The 18,746-nt window shown below is 56.6% G+C and overlaps 1 protein-coding gene across 4 annotated transcripts in view; it reads left to right on the top strand.

Annotated features, from left to right (window-relative positions):
• ST8SIA5 (ST8 alpha-N-acetyl-neuraminide alpha-2,8-sialyltransferase 5) overlaps positions 1-18,746 on the top strand; it is a 69,531-nt gene that overhangs the window by 22,474 nt on the left and 28,311 nt on the right. For 2 of the 4 annotated variants that reach the window (XM_051851247.2, XM_070050245.1), the window contains exon 2: positions 4,488-4,595. The exons of the other annotated variants lie outside the window; for them this stretch is intronic. In XM_051851247.2, the coding sequence (XP_051707207.2) occupies positions 4,488-4,595 (108 nt within the window). The remainder of the gene's footprint in view (positions 1-4,487; positions 4,596-18,746) is intronic. 4 annotated transcript variants of the gene reach the window in all.

Below are 18,746 nucleotides of genomic sequence, written 5' to 3' on the forward strand. Positions count from 1 at the left end.
GGAGCTGTGCCGATCTGAAGCCAGGATCCAGGAGCTTCTTCTGAGTCTCCCACGTGGGTGTAGGGACCCAAGGACTTGGGCCGTCTTCTACTGCTTTCCCAGGCCACAGCAGAGAGCTGGCTTGGAAGAGGAGCAGCTGGGATATGAATAGGTGTTCATACAGGATGCCGGCACCACGGCCTGAGGCTTAGCCTGGGTACTAGGATACTTCAAAAACTTCACAGAAAATGGACTTTAAAGATACGTTCATCTTGTAGAAAACAATTTAAAGATCTATGCATGATAGAGCCTCAAAAACTTCCTGGAAAGTGTGTATTATGAAAAACTTATGCATAGATTCCAAAATCTTTTCCACCAGAATCAACTTGTCTTTTAATTCCATTTTGCATGGACTTTTGGAAGTACCCTTGCATGATATATTGGTTTTGAATCAAAAAACACTGGTAAACCAAAAGAAGGCAACAAGCTTTTATGCCACCTCCAGAAACCACCAGCTGTATGGCATAAAACCCTAGAACGATGGGCCCGGTGCTGCACATCTCCCTAGGTAGCCAGTTTTGTCACTTGCTGTGTCACGAGCTACTCTCTATGTCATTGTATTTCCTGCTCAAGTCCTGTCATGAATGTTGCTAAGTGGTCCCTGGGAGGGCCTGGCCAGTGAGGGGACCCTGGCTCTCTCCGCGGGTGGGAGAGGGAAAGTGTGGCCAGCTGGCCCTCTGTGTGTTGTTCTGTGGGAAGCCTTACTGGCCAGCCTGTTTTTAAGGGACTTATGAGTTTGTTAGCAGGCTCTTGGGCTGGGAATCGATTTGAATATACCAGTGACCCAGCTAATGGGCCAAATCCCAGGTGGAAATATTAGTGTTTTCTTGGCTCACAGACAACCTGGTAAAAGCTTTTAGAGTCAGACAGGCCTGGGTTTAAATCTTGACTTGGCCACTTGTTAGCCACGTGACCTTAGGCAATCCACACGTGCGGTCATCTCTAAGTGGAGAGAATGTGGTTCCTGCAGGAGGCTGGGATCGGAATGGGGACCCCGCAGAGCAGGGCCTGGCTCCTCGCAGGTGCTCGTTAGATGTCTCCCTTCCCAGTAAACCAAACCCGAATTCTGCCCAAGAAATACTGCTGATGTCTTTGAAGTGAAACCGGATCGCTTCAAGAAATGAATAAATGAAGAAGTTATTGAATGAGAAGAGAGCCAGAAGGCGGCTCTTTTCTGAATGGACTAAGGGATGCACCGTTGTTTGCTTTGGCCCCAGGCTCTGTCCTGAGGGTCCCGAGGTTAGCTGCTTCCTCTCCAGGGTCTGCAGACCAGAGAGGGTGGGAAGGGAAGCAGCAGGGCTCAGCAAAGCATGGATTGAGCGCCTCCTGTGTACAGCTCTCTGCTGGCAGGGCCCCAAAAGAGCTAACTCCTCAGCCCAAGCCTGGCTGCAGAATGGGGTGGGTGCAGGGGCCTGTGGGAGGCGAGCTGCCCACCCAGGAAGGGGCACAGGGCATCAGAGGAAGCAGCTCAGCTCCGTGGTGATGTTTCTGTCTAGGACACTGGGGACATCTGAAGTGGTTGCCTCGCCGCAGACGGGCACCAAAGCCTGGGGAGTACAGTCACCTGAGGGTAGCAGCTCCCTGCTGGGGACCACTTCCCGTCCCCAAACCACCTGCTGCCCCTTTCCCTTAGCTTAGGGGTTATTTTTTTTTATTAAAAGTTTTATTGAGCATCTTTTTTCATGTTTGTTTTCCCCTGTTTTTCTGGTTGTTTTGTTCTCTGGTTTTCAAGTTAAATGTTTTTATTATTATTATTATTATTATTATTTTTGGACAGGCAGAGTGGACAGTGAGAGAGAGAGACAGAGAGAAAGGTCTTCCTTTTGCCGTTGGTTCACCCTCCAATGGCCGCCGCTGCCGGCGCGCTGCGGCCGGCGCACCGCGCTGATCCGATGGCAGGAGCCAGGAGCCAGGTGCTTTTCCTGGTCTCCCATGGGGTGCAGGGCCCAAGCACCTGGGCCATCCTCCACTGCACTCCGTGGCCACAGCAGAGAGCTGGCCTGGAAGAGGGGCAACCGGGACAGAATCTGGCGCCCCGACCGGGACTAGAACCCGGTGTGCCGGCGCCGCTAGGCGGAGGATTAGCCTATTGAGCCGCGGCGCCGGCCCTATTATTATTTTTTTAATGGCTCATTCATCTTTTGGGGCCAGCCAGTCGCTAGCTGCTTCCTTGGAAACTCTGTGCCTTGTTGTGTGACCGTGGCTCTCCACCAGGGCAATCTTGCTGCCGAAGTCTGGAGACATTTTAGGGGTTTCTGTTTGTTTGTTTTTAAATTTATTTGAAAGGCAGAAAGAAAGACAGAAAGTGAGAGAGAAAGAGAGAGCGAGCTCATTGGTTTTCTCTCTAAATGCCTGGAATGACTGAGGCTGGGTTCAGCTGAAGCCAAGAGCCAGGACCTCAGTGCAGGTCTTCCAGGCACCCAATCACCTGAGCTGTCACCTGCTGCCTCCCAGGTCTGCCTGTGTCAGCAGGAAGCTGGAATCGGGCTGAAGCTGTGAATGGAGCCCAGGCACTCTGATACAGGAGCAGGTGTCTTTTTTTTTTTTTTTTTTTTTTTTTTTGACAGGCAGAGTGGACAGTGAGAGAGAGAGACAGAGAGAAAGGTCTTCCTTTGCCGTTGGTTCACCCTCCAATGGCCGCCGCTGCCGGCGCGCTGCGGCCGGCGCACCGCGCTGATCCGATGGCAGGAGCCAGGTGCTTCTCCTGGTCTCCCATGGGGTGCAGGGCCCAAGCACTTGGGCCATCCTCCACTGCACTCCCTGGCCACAGCAGAGAGCTGGCCTGGAAGAGGGGCAACCGGGACAGACTCCAGCGCCCCGACCGGAACTAGAACCCGGTGTGCCGGCGCCGCTAGGCGGAGGATTAGCCTAGTGAGCCGCGGCGCCGGCCGGGAGCAGGTGTCTTAACCTTGAGGCCAGACGCCCATTTCCAGAGTCGCTCATGGGCACAGAGGAGGGGTTGTTGCCATCATCCTCCAGTGGCCAGGACAGAGTCCCACCACAGAGACCTGTCCAAGCCCAGCTGTCCACAGTGCCAGGGTGAGTGGGTGGTTACCACCCGTTCTGCCACAGCAGTTTCTCCAGAGCTGATCTGATCCGAGAAACACATCCCAGGCCGAACTCGTTGGGCAGGTGGGCAGGCCCAGCGTTCTGCAGCCAGCTCTGGCTGCTTGCAGTGCAACATCTGTGCATGACGAGAACTGAGCAGGACTTCTCTGGGCCCGCTGCCCCGGAAGCACACCTCCTGACGTCTGTGCAGGACTTCTCTGGGCCCACTGCCCCGGGAGCACACTTCCTGACGTCTGTGCAGTGGGCAGGTGCCATGCGCAGCCTGCTGTGGCCAGGGAGGGTGGATGTGGTGTGTTGGCAGGGGTGGGTTCTCTACCTGCTCCTTACCTAGACTGGGAAGTGTCCTCTGCTTCCAGCACCGTCTTGCACTCCTACCTCTGCTGTCCCTGGCCCTCCAGGCCTGAGCCTTGCTGAGCTGGGCACTGGGAGTAGATCTGCTTCTTGTAGGCAGGCACATTTTTCTTTTCTGGCCTAAGCTCTTCTGTTTTTTGTCTTCCAAAAGGTTGTTGCTAGTTCCTTCTCTCCCCACTTCTCCACGTCCACGTCTGTGTTGATTCTTTTTTTTTTTTTTAACTTTATTTATTTATTTGAAAGGTAGAGTTACAGTGAGAGGGAGAGGGGTAGGGAGAGAAAGAGATTCTCCATGCACTGGTTCACTCCCCAAATGGCCACAATAGCCAGTGCTGGGCCAGACCAAAGCCAGCTTCATCCGGGTTTCCCACGTGGGTGCAGGGGCCCAACTGCTTGAGCCATCTTCCACTGCTTTTCCAGGTGCATTAGCAGGGAGCTGGACTGGAACTGGAGTAGCTGGGACTCGAACCAGCGCCCATATGGGATGCTGGCACCTTAGGCGGTGACCTTACTGGCTGTGCCATAGCGCTGGCCCCTGTGTTGATTCCTTTGCTGTCATTTTAGTCAGGTGCATGGGGGAGAGTGAGCTGGTTGGGTCCCATTGTCCTAAACCCTGGAGCAGTTTCCTTTTGTGCTGGGAAACTCTTGATTGCATTCAAATCTTTGAGTGGCCTCGGAGGTGGCCAAAGCGCCGGCAACCGGAACTTGTCTGGTTTCAGTGTCTAAGCTGGGAACTGAGGGCTGGCACCGCGTAAGAGGTAGAGGAGCGTGCGGCTTCAACCCCACTAAGCCTCAGCCTCCCTGTGTGCACCACAGGTCCCCTCGGCCCTGCTGGCCAAGATGAGGGGTGGAGAGGAGGCGCGCGGACCCCGTGTGGGCTGCGGGCTGCGGGCTGCAGGCTGTGTCATTGTTGTTCTCAGCTTGGTCTCGGTTAAGTGAGTGACTACTCGGGCCCAGTACGTGGCTCCCTGGTGGGCAGACTGAACCCAACAAATGCCTCAGTACCGACTGCCTCGTTTTCCGCACAGAGGCCTCCAGTCTGGCTGGCAGAGTGGCGACCAGCTGGCCAATTGGACGGGGCTCTTTAACGTCACCGACGACCACGCAGTGCCGAGCGGCAGTGACGCCAACTCCAGGTACAGACCCCGGCGGAGGGTCCCAGGGACCGGGGAGGGTGTCCCTGCAGCTCCTCCCACATTACTCACCCCCAGGGCTCCCTCCAGCAGCCCAAAGCTCACTGAACCTACCTGTCTCCTTTACCATGAGGGGTGAGTGGGCATGGAGGATGAGTGGGGTCCAGTCCTGACAAGGTGGGGAATCACCGGCCCCCTCCACTGCTGGGTAGGGTGGGGCGGGGACCACAGGTCCGTCCGTACTGTGAGGATTTTGTGTATCGGTTGTCAGGTGTGTGTGGGGTGTCCCCAGGGCATGGGTGCCAGATGTGAGTTCCCTACCCTCAGAAGTCCACTGCCCAGGCACAGATGGCATTGCCCTTGACTGGGGCATAAGCCCTGCCATGCAGACACGGCTGAGAGTTGAGGTTCGTGCTGAGAGTCAGTAGTCCAGGGCGCGGTGTGTCCTCAGGAAGGGGAGTTCAGCGGTGATGGCTGAGTGACTGCAAACAGGAGGTCCTGGGCGGACACACTTGTTGCAGAGGGGCTTGGTGGGGAGTTGTGATGGACAAGGTCTGATGCTCTCTCCACTTGGGGTTCCTGTGAGTATTTACTTCCTTCATGTTTGCATGTGTGAGTAGGGGTGACATGCAGATCTGTTTCTCTGGGGGAAAGACTCGAGTTTTCCTTGCTGTGGATTTTGCCAGCTAATGATTAAACTGACCCTGCAGGGAGAAGTTCTGTGAGTTCCCAGGGACCCCTGAGGCTGTGGTTCCGTTTGGTGCTTTGAAAACGTACAGGTGTGGCTCCAGTGTCAGCAGCCAGGCAAGCAAAGGGCCACAGACAGCCCTGGGGGCATGGGGCTGGCCACTGGCCATAGCCGGGGCTGGAGGGCACCTTATGGAGGACCTAGTTTCTCCGTGTACATGCAGCAGGAGTCCTGGCTGGCCTCTCAGCCCCTGGGTGTCCACGGTGGTCCTCTCCTGCTGAGCCTGCAGTGCTGGCCCTTCTGCAGTGTGACCCACGCACCTGCGTGGCCAATGGTCCAGGCAAGTCGGCAGGTGTTGGTCTTCCTGGGTAGACTCCTGCAGCCTCCCCTTTCCTGTCTGCTGTGATCCCCCTGGGTCCGAGCCAGCACTGACCTGTGTCCGCTCAGTTTGCAGTTCAGGTGCCCTTTAGCCCATGTCATTGCCTGCTGAGCCGATTTCCTTCTGGGAGCCACTGCTTGGCCACAAAATTCCCGTAGCCACAGAGTAAATGTCCTGAGTGCACGTTCTAGATCTTTCTCGGGCAATGCCAATTTCAGATTTCAGTTTCTAGGAGACCCCCAGAGTACACACGGCTATGATAGACGTAATATGTGTGTACCTAATGGCTAATGGAATGGGATGGAACCATGTATCGCAGATCTGTTCCTTGGTGCGTGTGCAGCTCTGCCTTCCTTACTGCGGGTAGGATGGCTCCTGGCAGCAGAGTGCAGGGCTCAGGGGAACAGCTAACGAGGGTGCCGTATACATCATCCCAGTGAACAGCCCTGCGTGTCTGGGACGCAGGATGCTCCTCGTGGTGTAGTTCACCCACTGAATAATTCAGCGCGTGCTGTATTTTGCTATCTATAGCTGCGTGGTGTGTTGAAATGTGGTGCAACCTGTTAGCATGTATTATTAACAGGGGCTTAGGAAGGAAGTCAGGAGATACCAGATCTAAGCAGAGCACCCAGAGTGGCAGGGAAGCCGGTGATTTATTCACGGCCGCACTAGACCACAAGAAGGAGCCAGCCCTGACGATCAGTCTGAACAGCTTCCCAGAGGACCACAAGGGAAGTCCAGGCCCGGGAGCACTCGTAAAGCCTGTGGTTATGTCTTCTCGTTGGACACAGGCTAGGGGGAGTCCGGGCTGGACTGGAAAGTGCATGAGTTATAAGATATGCATTGGCCTACAGCATTAGCATTTCAAGTCTCGGTCTACAAGGCGTTGTCCGAGAAGCATCCTTAGGGAAACTGCTTTGAAGAGTAGATTGAGATAACTTTTTTAAAAAATATATTTATTTATTTGGAAAGTAGAGTAACAGAGAGAGAGAGCGAGCAAGCAAGAGCAATCTTTGACCTAGTTCACCCCTCAAATGGCTTCAACAGCCATGTCTGGGTCTGGGTCAGGATGAACCCAGGAGCCAGGAACTCCTTCCAGGTCTCCCACATGGGTGACAGGGGCCCAAACACTGGGGCTATCAGCTGCTGCCTCCCGGGCGCTTTGGCAGGGAGCTGGCTCGGCAGTGGACAGTCGGGGCTGTAAATGACGTTCCGGTGTGGGATGCTGGTACACTAGCAGCAGCTTAGCCCAGTGCACTGCCGTGCCGGCCCTGGAATGCTTTCTGTAGTCAGCGAATGTTCCTGCATAAGCGGATGCTTTGAGCAAGAAGGCCGGCTGTGAGGACGGGTCTCACCCGGGTGCTCCGACTGGGAGTGCTGCATCCTCTCCTGAACTGGACTGCGACTGTGCTTCTTCGGCCATGGCTTCCCAGCACCCAGGGTGGCACCTGGCGTGCAGTAGGTGCTCAGTAAGTGCTAAGTACAAGGGTGGATGAGGCAGGGAGTTAGCAAAAGCGTGGTAAGAAAGCAGGGTGTGGCTTCGGTGTTCCCAAATGTTCCCTTGGAGATTTACCCCTCTGGAAGGTTTTTCTCAGAGAGAAGTGTGTGAGGGTCATGGCGGCTGGCCGGGAAGAGAGGTGTGCAGAGTAGAGGGGGTGGGGCCGCACGTCAACCAACGGCCCAGAGTCCTTTGCGGAGCCCATCGCGGAGCCCGGCAGTTCCGGGAGGGGAGGCGGCGCCCTTGGCCAGCCTGGCCAGCTCAGTGCCTTCGCCCAGCGTCAGTTCCAGGGCAGGCAGAGGCTGCTGCACTCTCGCTGGTGAGCAGTGTCGCATCCACTGCCTCAGGACATCCCAGGAGAGGTTCCTCCAGTTCCCCGGGTGGAAGCAGCTGATCCAGGCACCCCTCCGAGGCTGTCCCAGCAGCTGGAACGACTCTCAGCTTGGCCCATACCCACAGCCCACAGGGCCCCGCTCGGCTTCTGCTCCGCATCCAAGTCCTGTCACCGCTGTGCTCCTCCCACCCTGCCTGCTCCTTGAAGCCTTCCCCGCTGGCCCCAGCCATCTGATTCTCCCTGACTGCACCTTCTGTGAGCTGTGTCCGCACAGCGAACTCTCCAGGAGGTGCACCTCCAACCTCGCGTCTGCTCAGGCATTCCCCAAGTCTCCGACCTTGGAGACTGGAATGGACTCTCTGCACACACATCTCCAGGGCTCTCTGGCCCCCAGCACAGGCACAGCCCACAGGTGGCCTGGCTGGCCTCGCTGGCTCCTTCTTCCCAATCCCACACCAGCCTTGGCCCTTCTGTCTGAGATGAGACGGTTTGAGGAGGTGTTAAAGGCACCTCAGGGAGCCCTATGTCCAGGTCTAGGGCAGAGCTGGGCAGGCCACGGCAGCAGGTGGGGAAGACTCCCCGAGGCAGAGGGTAGCCCCAGCCATGGGGGAAAAGAGAGGCTCCAAACTGATGCCACCCAGGGAGCCCTGTATGCACAAGAGAGCTGAGTGCAGGGCCAGCACCGAGCTCTCCATGTGTCTGGCAAGCCCTGTATGGGACGGGTCTGGGATTGTCACAGTTTAGAGCTGGAAGGAATGGGACTGCCTTCCACTTAGCACTTTATCATGCTGTAGCGAATCGTTCCCTAATTGTTTCCAGACAGTGTCTAATTAGGTCATAAATCGCAGGGGACAGATGGCGAGTGCTCCGCAAGTCTGCAGGCTAAGCGTGGCAGTCCGAGGCGCTCCCACGAAGGGGCGAGGATTGGTGTGGGTCTCACGGTGCTGCCCCGCTGCCTGGCGTCACAGGGCGCTGACTGTGTGCCGGTCACCGTGCTGGGCACCTTCTGTTAGCAGAGATGAGCAGAATGGGTTTTTGTCTTCGTGCAAGAATTCAGATGTGAGACAGAGAGCAGGGATCAGCAAGGTTTCCGGGCGGGTAGGGCATTCATCAGAACGGATGGACACCTCTGCATCCAAGACAGGGTGCCCACTCACTCAGACTGGGGAGAGCAAGGTTGCATGGTCTAATAGAGAGAATGCACCTGGCAGGCCAGGCTGGCAGCTCAGGAAAGGCTGAGAGCTGAGCGCAGGGTCTGTGTTCACACTGGGGCTTGTAAGGGAAGGGTGGTCCGGTCCCCCCCACCCCGGGGTGGGGGCAAAGGGTTTCCTCCCGAGGTTTCACTGCTCAGTGTTATCAGATGGGGTAGCCCACCTGGCTGGCTGGCGTGCTGTGCAGAGGCGCTTCCCCCAGGGCGCCCTCCTGGGTGAGAGGAAGGCTGGGAAGGTTTCACTGTCCACTGTTATCAGGCTGGGTAAGCCATATGATGCTGAGCTGAGAGGGGAGCTTTTCGGGGGGGGGGGCAGCTGAGACCACCTGTACAGTGATCGGGGTATGGGCAGGACTTTGAAGCGTAAAATCCTGGGCTGCTCCCAAGGTGGGCTTCCCAGGCTATTAAATTCCTTTCCCAAGAAACTGCTGTTTTCCTTCTCTCTCTCTCTCTCTCTCTCTCACACACGCACACACACATACAGGTTAATTCCTGACCTCCTACCCAACACTTGCACATGTGGTGGCATTTAGCCCTCGCCCTGACTGTCCCTCCTGCCCCTTTGCAGATGAGGAAGCAGGGTCGCGGAGAGCTGCAGTGTCACCCTCGCCGGCAGCAGTGCCCTGGGGAGGCAGCGCCCCGTCTCCGGAAGGATCCCCCCTCCTGAGACCGGGTCCCCAGTCACCCCGCAGAGGCAGGAAGCTGTGGCCAGGAAAGGGAGGAGAGCTGGGGCTGGACCCGGCGCACCCAGATCTACCTGGGGATCAGCTTAGGGGGCACCGGCAGGGGCGAGGCCGGGGAGGCTCTTCCTGTACAGCCACATGTCGCCTGCGGTCGGTGGCCACCAGGCCGGCTGGCATTGTCGGGGATGGCGCTCGCTGTGCTGGAGAGGCCATCTCCCCGGCCCTGCACGGCCCCCTGCTGAGCGTGCACGTCCTCCTCCCTCACTGCCAGCACTCAGCTACGCCGCCTGGGTTTGCCCTGAGGTTTCAGAGCCTCACAGGACACCCAGTCTGTCCCTCCATGCGTCAGCACCCGGCCTCCACACACTCAGCTCTCCTCACCGGGACGCTGCTGTCACCATACTCCTGGTCAACCCGTGCCAGGGGGCATCTGTCCCCACCCCCTCGAATCTGCTCTTGTCGAGGCCGCTAGGGACCCCCTGCTTGCCACGGCCGTGGTGCCCTCTCCACCCCACTCTTCCTTGGCCCCTGCTGGCACCAGGTGGCGTGGATCCTCCTGTCCTGGGCGTGTTCCCTCCGCCTAGCGTCCACGTCGCCGGGCTGTGTCTGGGGTTTCCTCCCACGTGCGGCCGATCCTTCTCAGCGTCCTCTGCCAGCATCTGGATGTCAGAGCTGGCCGCAGGCCTGCCCTCTGCCCTCTCCTCCCCTCTGTCTGCCCTGTCTCCCCTGGGGATGTCGTGGAGTCCCTGGTGTTTGACTGCAGTGTGCGTCTGCAGCCCTGCCCCTGCCCTGGGCTGCACACATGCATGCCGCCCGCCTACGGACTCATCGCCTCCTCCTGGTCTGCTAAGCACTGCAGCAGCCTTCCCACGGCCCGGGGGCCTTTCCACTCATACCCCAAGCCTACTCAGCTCCCCACCCCTGTAAATGGCTCTGCCACCTGACGGGTTGGTCTAAACCTTAGCCAGCGGCTGTCCTACCCGTCGCATCCCTAGACTATTTCATGGGCCTGTCTCCTCCCTTGCGGGTGCAGGGTCCTTAGGTCATCTTGCACTGCTATCCTAAGCCATAGCAGGGAGCTGGATTAGAAGTGGAGCAGCCGGGTCTCAAACCGGTGCCCATGTGATATGCCGGCGCTTCAGGCCAGGATGTTAACCCGCTGCACCACAGTGCCAGCCCCAACCAGTGTGAACTTTTAAATCAGAGCCTGTTGCCTTCCTGCCTAAATGCTCCACTGAGTCCCCATGATCCTGGGTGGCTCACAAGGCCCAGTTTGGCCTGGCGCTGCCCACCTCGCTGACTCCTGCCTGCAGCCCTCTGTCCCAGCCACACTGCCAGCTGACGCTCCTGCTGCTGACCGGCTCTTGGTGTTTGTATCAACTCACTCCTCCCCTTCTGGAAAGTTCTCCCTGCACTTCTGTACAGGGCCCCATGCCTCTGTTCGTGGCGCCTGTCCAGACAGGCCATCCTTGACGCCTGTCCTGCTGGTCGTTATTTGGGGGAAGAGCTCAGCACGACTTGGCGCTGCTGTCCTCCCTCGTGGGAGCACTGGAAGGGTGCAGTCTGTCTGCCTGCCCACTGCTGTATTCTGACTTGAAACTGTGCCTGGCACATAGCAGGGGGCCAGTGAGAAGACCTCTGATGGAGAGGTAGGTAGATAGCAACTGGGAAGCTGCCAGGAAAGAGTGTTCCCGACAGAGGCTGAGCCAGGTGAGACAGGGAGGCAGCATCTGCCCGTGCCTGGGGTGGAGAAGTACAAGTGGGCGATTTGGTGGGAGATGAGGGGAAGGAGGCGACTAGGATGCAGCTCTTGGCTTGGGCCCTGGGGAACAGCTGAAGCCCTGCAGGAGGGCCCCTAGCCTGAGCTGGGGTGCATACACTGGACCTTCCAGACTGTTCACCTGCGTGGTACAAAGGAGAGCTTACAGGGCTCCCTGTCCTGGCCAGGAAAGTAAGGCCGTGGCGTGTGCACTTTTGCAGGGAACGGATGAGACACAGGCTCTGGGGCCCTGAGCACCTTCTGGCTGGGGGAAGGAGGCGTGGCTGTCTCATCGTCCCTGCGCCCACGCCAAGAATGACGGGGCGTGAGGAAAACCCCGGGAGCAGACTAACCGCAGGACCAGCGCGAGTTACACCAGGAGCATCGGGCTGCTGGCTTTCAGCTCTGCTGTCTCCAAACAGCTCTGGCGACTCCTGGCCTTAGACCAGGCAGCAGTGGCCCAGAGAGGGCGGGTGGGGTGTGAGGCAGAGCTGTGGTCTAGCCAGGGGCCTCCGCCAAGGCTCTCCTCCACTCATGGCAGTGGCTGCACCTGGCAGCTGTGACCCGCGGAGGTTCACCGCCGGGCCCTTCTTGCCCCTTTGGCTCTGTCTGGGTGGAAACTCCAGTCCTGTGACTCTCATGCTCTGTTCTCTGGGCCCTGCTGTACTTGGGGAGGGGGGGAGGGCATGCTCTCTCCACGCGGCAGCTGTTCTGACCCTAGAAATAGCGCTGAGTTTACTGAGGGACTGGCACCCTTGGGAAGAGGGAGAGAGGGGGCTGCCGACCAGGAAACCCTCTGACCGTGGCCGTCAGGTGTCGATGTGCTTCCGAGCATGGATTTGAGGCTCTCAGCAGCCTGAGTTTCCCTTGCAGCAGGGCTGTTTGCTGGCTGAGTGAGCTCTCACGGCCTGAGCCTCAGGTATAACTGGAGAAGTGATACCTAGCTCACAGAGCTGTTGGGAGACTAGACAAGAACAACTTAAAGGATCTGGTGTCAGGCTGCATGTACAGCCGTGCAAGGTGGGCACCGAACAAAGATCCTGAGCCAAGGAGGCAAGTCGGTGGGTGAGCATTTGGCACAGAGGTGCAGACACCACTGGGGTTGCCCGCGTTCCATATCAAAATGGTTTCGAGTCCCAGCTATACCTCCCACTTCCTGTTAATGTGCACCCTTGGGAGGCAGCAGGTGTTGGATCCCTGCCACCCACATGGGAGACTCAGAAGGAGTTCTGGGCTCCTGGTTTCAGTTTGGCCCAGCCCTGTCTCTTGTAGGCATTTGGGGAGTGAACCAGTGGATGGAAGATTTCCATCTGCCTATGTGTCTTTGCCTTTTAATAAATAAGTACACATTAAAAAATAAAATAAATTCTCTCTTTAAAAAAGTGTTCAGAGGCCAGCATGGTGGTGTAGTGGGTAAAGCCGCTGCCTGCAGTGCTGGCATCCCATATGGGCTCCGGTTCAAGTCCTGGCTGCTCCAGTTCTGATCCAGCTCTCTACTATGACCTGGGAGAGCAGTAGAAGATGGTCCAAGTCCTTGGGCCCCTGCACCTGCATGGGAGACCTGGAAGAAGCTCCTGGCTCCTGGCTTCAGATCAGTGCAGCTCTAACTGTTGCAGCCAACTGGGGAGTGAACCAGCAGATGAAAGAACTCTTTCTCTGCCTCTCCTTCTCTGTGTAACTCTGACTTTCAAATAAATAATAAATCTTAAAAAAAAAATAAGCGTCCAGTAGGGCCAAACTGCAGCTCAGGCTCACTAGACCAGCCAAGTGGCTGGCATGGGGCTTAATGTATCTGCAGAGAAAGTGCCTTTTCCTAATTTGCACAGAGGTGCCATCTGGCTGCTGGTGTTTTTAGCCAGTGTGGCATAAATCAGCCTCTCAGTGGTTCTCAGACTCTGCACCGGGCTTGACGGGAGCCCGGGGTTCCCATGGCTGAGCTGGGGGCCGTCCCTGCTTTCCTAACAGGTGTGCTCCTACCTGACACGGGGGCCTCCCTGCACACCTGCTCTCTTGAATACCACCATTGTCATCTGCGAGTGTGTATGTGTGAGAGGGAGGGAGGTGAAAGACACAAAGCCAAGTGCACAGGCCTCACCTTGTTCTGGCCATGATTGCTAGGGCCCACAGTGTTGTGGCCTTCCAAGGAGGGTGCGTGGGCCCGGGGGAGCCTCTGCAGGGCCCAGCTCCTGCAGAAAGGCTGGCAGGGGTTACAGAGCCAGGCTGTGTGCAGGCCAGACCCAGGGCCTGCTCAGCCTGCAGAGCTGGGGGGCAGGAGGGGAAGTCACGTCCAGGGCTCCCAGGGTCACCTCCTTCAGCCGTCTACACTTGTCTTCTCACCTAGAGGATTCTGTCGCCTGCTGAGCAGGCAGCCGGGCTGCCTAGCCCTGTCCCCTCTGTCCGTGAGGACACAGAGACCAGGGCAGGACAGGTGCAGCTGGTGCCAGTGTCGGATCTGGCTGCCGGAAGCCAAGCGGCATCTGAGAGGCGCTGGGCTCTGATGTGACCGGCCGGGGCTATTTATACCTGTGAGATGCCAAGGTAGAGATAGTCTTTCCAGAACTGAAAGAAGAGACGGTGTCTGACTCCTGAGGAGATGCTGATGCAGCCAAAGAAGGCTGGCGAGACAGCTGCCCTCAGTCCCTGCAGGCAAGGGGAGGCTCGAGATAGGTGGAGGGAGTGCCCTGAGTTAAAGAAAAAAAGACATTTTTAAAAGCTACTTTCTATAATACGAGAATCATAACCCCATGATGGAAGCTTACCGAAATGCTGAAAAGCATTTTAAAAATCACTCATGATCTCATGACCCCAAGAAACCCCTATGAAGATTTACAGAGAGAGAAGAAGAGGCAGAGAGAGAAGTCTTCCATCCGCTGGTTCACTCCCCATATGGCTGCAATGGCCGGAGCTGCGCCGATCCGAAGCTAGGAACCCCCCAGGGTCTCCCATGTAGGTGCAGGGGCCCAAGGACTTGGGCCATCTTCTACTGCTTTCCCAGGCCACAGCAGAGAGCTGGATCGGAAGTAGAAACAGCCGGGACTTGAACCGCCGCCCATATGGGATGCTGGCCCTGCAGGCGGCGGCTCCACCCGCTATGCCCCAGTGCTGGCCCCTCTCCTATGAATATTTTGTTACAATTTCTTCCTTTCTCCCTGCATTCCCAAATGTGTGTGTAATTCTTTTTGGATAATCCTAGTTTTTGAAACTGCATTTTTCACTCAACCTTTTCATGTGTCCTTACACAAAATGTAAGCCTCATTTTAAAATTTATTTATTTGCTGGAGGAGAGGGAGGAGGGAGAGAGAGAGACAGAGACAGAGACAGAGAGAGAAGAGAGAGACTGAGAGACTCCCACATCCATTTGTTCACTCCCCAGATGCCTATAACAACCAGGACTGGGCTGAGCTAAAGCCAGAAACTAGAACTGACTCCTGGTCTCCCAGGTGGTGCATGTGGTGGCAGGAACTGGGTCCCCTGGACCGTCCCTGCTGGCTGCCAGGGTCTGCATCAGCTGAAGTCAGGAGCCTGCGCTGGGTAGGGTAACTCGTATGTGGGACATGAACATTCTCACTGATCTCTTAGTCACCACGCCAAACGCCCGCCCCAGGCCTCCTCCTCTGGGTCCAGGCCACACGGGGATTTCTGTGGCTCCCCTCAGAGGTGGCCCCTGGCATCCTGTCAAGAAGAGAGCTGGGGTGACCCTGGGGGACAGTGCCTCTCACTGTCATGTTTTCTAAGTCCGTCATTGTTTGCCACCATGCTGGAGCAGTACATCTTCCAAAAGCAAAGGCCAGGCAGGATGGAAAAGGAAGCGAACGCCACTGGCTCCATTTTCCGGATGGAAAGTTGAGGCTAAGCACCCAGGCGTGGGCATGGGGCAGTTCCGAAGACTTGGCTGAGGCATCGCGTGGAGTGTTTTTAGGGTCCCCAAGGATTGTTTGAGTCCTGACTGTCATGAAGGAAGAGGTGTTTGTCCTGACACATCCCCCAAAACAGGAGGCATGGCACACACGCAGGACCACAGGTGGGGGTGGGGGCCCCGGTCAGGCAGGAGACAGAGCAGCAAGGGGCCATGTGGGCAGGAGCCTTCGCTGGGTTCCCGCAGCAGGAACTGCTAAGCTGGGGTTCGCAGGCTTCTGATCGGCTGGGCTCAGTCATTTCCCAGGGCTCTGGGGTGGAGGGGCTGTGGCAGGTTGCTGGAGCCTGGCCCTGGTGTGATCAGGGCTGGAGAACTGGGCCCCGAGCGTGGGGCCTGGGAGAGGAGGTGGCAGGGTCAGGAGCTCTCCGTTGGTTTGCACACGCACGGTGCCCTTCTGCTGTGGGCGAGGGCCCCCTTTGGCCTCACTAGGTGGACAGGGTAGGGGTCACTCTTGGAACTCTTCTAAGGGTTTCCATTCGTGAGGGCCCCACTCCTGTCATTTCCCAAGGCCATCTTTTTTTTTTTTTTTTTTAAAGATGTATGTATTTATTTATTTGAAAAGCAGAGTTACAGAGAGGCAGAAGCAGAGAGAGAGGTCTTCCATCCGCTGGTTCACTTCCCTGCAACAGCCAGGGCTGGGCCAGGGCCAAAGCCGGGAGCCGGGAACTCCATCGGGATCGCCCACATGGGTGCAGGTGCCCAAGCACTTGGTCCATCCTCCTCTGGCTTCCTGGGCGCATTCGCAGGAAGCCAGATTAGAAACAGAACAGCTGTCATATGTGATGCTGGTGTCACAGGTGGTGGTCTAACCTGCTTGCCACAATGCTGGCCCCATTTTCCACGAACTTTTTGAAGACCCCGTGTGCTGCCTGGTTTGGGATATGAGGGATGTTGGGGATTCAGGACCACAGGGATGGCTTTGTGCGGGAACGGAAGGGCTGGCTAACTGAAGAGGAGACGCCGCCACGCTTCAGTTTGTTTTAAGGAGAAAAGAGACAGAGTTGGGGCAGTGATTTCCCCAGAGCCACACTGGCAGCTCCAGGCAGCATCCGAGATGCGTCCCCAAGCCTTTCAGCTTCCTGGGGACTCTTGGAGACGTCCCCTCCTCATCTGCTCGGGCGACACTTGCTTCTGCGCTGACCCATTGGGTTCCAAGGGCGCAGTGGCTCTGGCTTAGGTTGCAGATGATGATCCCTGCCTGACCTCACTGGCAGCTGTGCGCCTGGGAAACCCTGTGCATTAGAGCCAAGGTCATGCACTTCCTCATGGCGTCAGGCTGACCCCTGGTTGGAAGTTGCAGTACACAGAATCTACGCTAGCTAGCTAAGGGAGAAAGACACTCGGTGAGGGCACAGCTGGCTCAGTCATCGGGAAAGCTAGCAAAGGCCGAGCTTCCGGGGATGCCTCCCCAAAATGCACTGTGACATGGAGCCGCCATGACAGCTCCCGTCTCTGATACAATTACGAAGGTGCTACAGTTTCCATGAGCCGTGCCGCCGCAGCCCCACTCTGCCCCAGCAAAACCATCCCTTGAGCCTCGCCAGTCATCTCTTGGAACAACTCCAAATCAGTCTCATGCAAGTGCTTCTCATTGTCTGAGCTTAAATTGCACCCAGGCCCCTAGCTGCAAAGGATTCTGGGAGATGCAGTTTTACGCTCGCCTGCCTCTGGAGCACAGGAGGTATGAAGACAACCGAGACGCAGCCCCGTGTTTGAGATGTTCTGTTTGTGAGAGACACGGTGTGTGAGCAGGCTATGATGACACACGGTTATTGGCTCCAATTAGGAGGCTCTGTCCGGGCAGCCCAGAGGTGGGGAGGGCAGAACGCTTCCCAGAGGGTGGGAACTCGAGCTGGGAGCTGAAGGATCAGTGTGTTTGCCAGGGGATTGAGACAGAGAACAGTTTCCAAGCATGAGAGACATGGTAGGAAAAGGGTAAGTCTGATATTTTGTGGCTCTTTGATACTTAACCCTTGATTTACAATTAATTAATTGATTAGGGAGGCAGAGAGAGATCTCCCGTCCACTGATTCGCTCCCCGGATGGCTGCAACAGCCAGGACTGGGCTAAGCTGAGGCAGGAGCTGGGAACTCAGTCTGGGTCCTCCATGTGAGTGACGGGGACCTAAGTGCTTGAGCCACTGCCTGCTGCCTCCCAGGGCGAGCACTAGCAGGAAGCTGGAGTGGGGAGTGCGGCCAGGCTGGATGTGGGATGCAGGCGTCTTAACCGGCACCTTGGCTGTTATGCAACACTCCACACCCACTACCTCGTTCTTACTAACCCTGCCTGTATTCTTCTATGACACGAGAACAAGGCGCCCATTTATTTTCTAAGTAGGGGCCAATTTGTTGTGTAAAATGCTTTCTTATCTTAAAATATTATTTAAAATAATTTAAATAATTATTTTTCTTAAAAAATAAATATTGGGTCATATTAAAATTATTAAGAACAAATATTGGGGAGTACAATTTTTAGAGGTATTATATATAAAATTAAATTTAAAATTATTTAAACTGTTAGTGGTTTTATTTATTTATTTGAAAGAGTTACACAGAGAGAGAAGAAGAGGCAGAGAGAGAGAGAGAGAGAGCTCTTCCATCCACTGGTTCACTACCCAGCTGGATGCAACGGCCAGAACTACGCCGATCCGAATCCAGGAGCCAGGAGCTTCCTCCAGGACTCAATGGATGCAGGGGCCCAAGGACTTGGGCCACCTTCTACTGCTTTCCCAGGCCATAGCAGAGAGCTGGATCAGAAGTGGAGCAGCCGGGACTCAAACTGGTGCCCATATGGGATGCCGGCACTGTAGGCAGCGTCTTTACCCTCTGTGCCACAGCGCTGGCCCCAATTAGCGGGTTTTTAAAAAGTCGGTCTAGTGGGTGAAATCTTTTAGGATTTTTCCCCTCTAAGTACTAACCAGTTCTGTCTTAGGATTTCTCAGGGCGCGCGTGTCTGCGGGTTTGCACGTGTTGGTTCCATCAGCGCCTAAGGGCGCTTGTGAAATGACCCTCTCCTTGGTAGGCAGGGCTTTGGTAAATGCCCCAGGGATGCCTGTGTCCTCTGTCCCCGGTGCTGGGCCATAGCACCCAGTGCCTGATTCACTCATGGAGTTGAGGCTATCCAGGGATCCAAGCCTCCCCCACCCCAGCCACTCAGCAACCCCAGAGAGAGGCCAGGAGGAGAGCTGAGCGCTCACCTGGCCCCTGTCCTGGCAGGTATCTCCTCACCTAAGAAAGGCCCCCTGAAGAGTGTTCTCCCAGCCTCTGCCCCACCAGGCACCCCCCTTCCAGGGGTGGCCCGAGGGTCCCTCCCAGGGGATACCAGCATTCCACGCGCAGGGCCAGGAGCAGCCTGGAGCCCATGTGCAGCTTCATGTCCCTGTTCCGCTGCCAGAGTTGTGTGGCTCTGTGGGGCGAATCGGTGAACTCCTAGAGTGAATTAGGGAACTGCCACGGGCTGGTGGGCTTGCTTGAGGTTCCCCTGCAGGCCAGTGAGGAAGGTGGACAGTGAGGGCGAGGGCACCCCCCAGCGGTTGCTGCCCAGGGCGGAGGCTACTCCAAACTTCAGTCCCAGCCTGCACTGCCAGGGTGACCTGGGGCTCTGTCTGTTCGGCCTCAGTTTTCTCAGCGGTCAAGTGGAAGGAAAGAAACGCCAGGCTCAGCTGCGTGCCAGTGTGGGCCTGGGGCT

This window comes from Oryctolagus cuniculus, chromosome 10, assembly GCF_964237555.1.
Source record: "Oryctolagus cuniculus chromosome 10, mOryCun1.1, whole genome shotgun sequence".
Taxonomy (NCBI): domain Eukaryota; kingdom Metazoa; phylum Chordata; class Mammalia; order Lagomorpha; family Leporidae; genus Oryctolagus; species Oryctolagus cuniculus.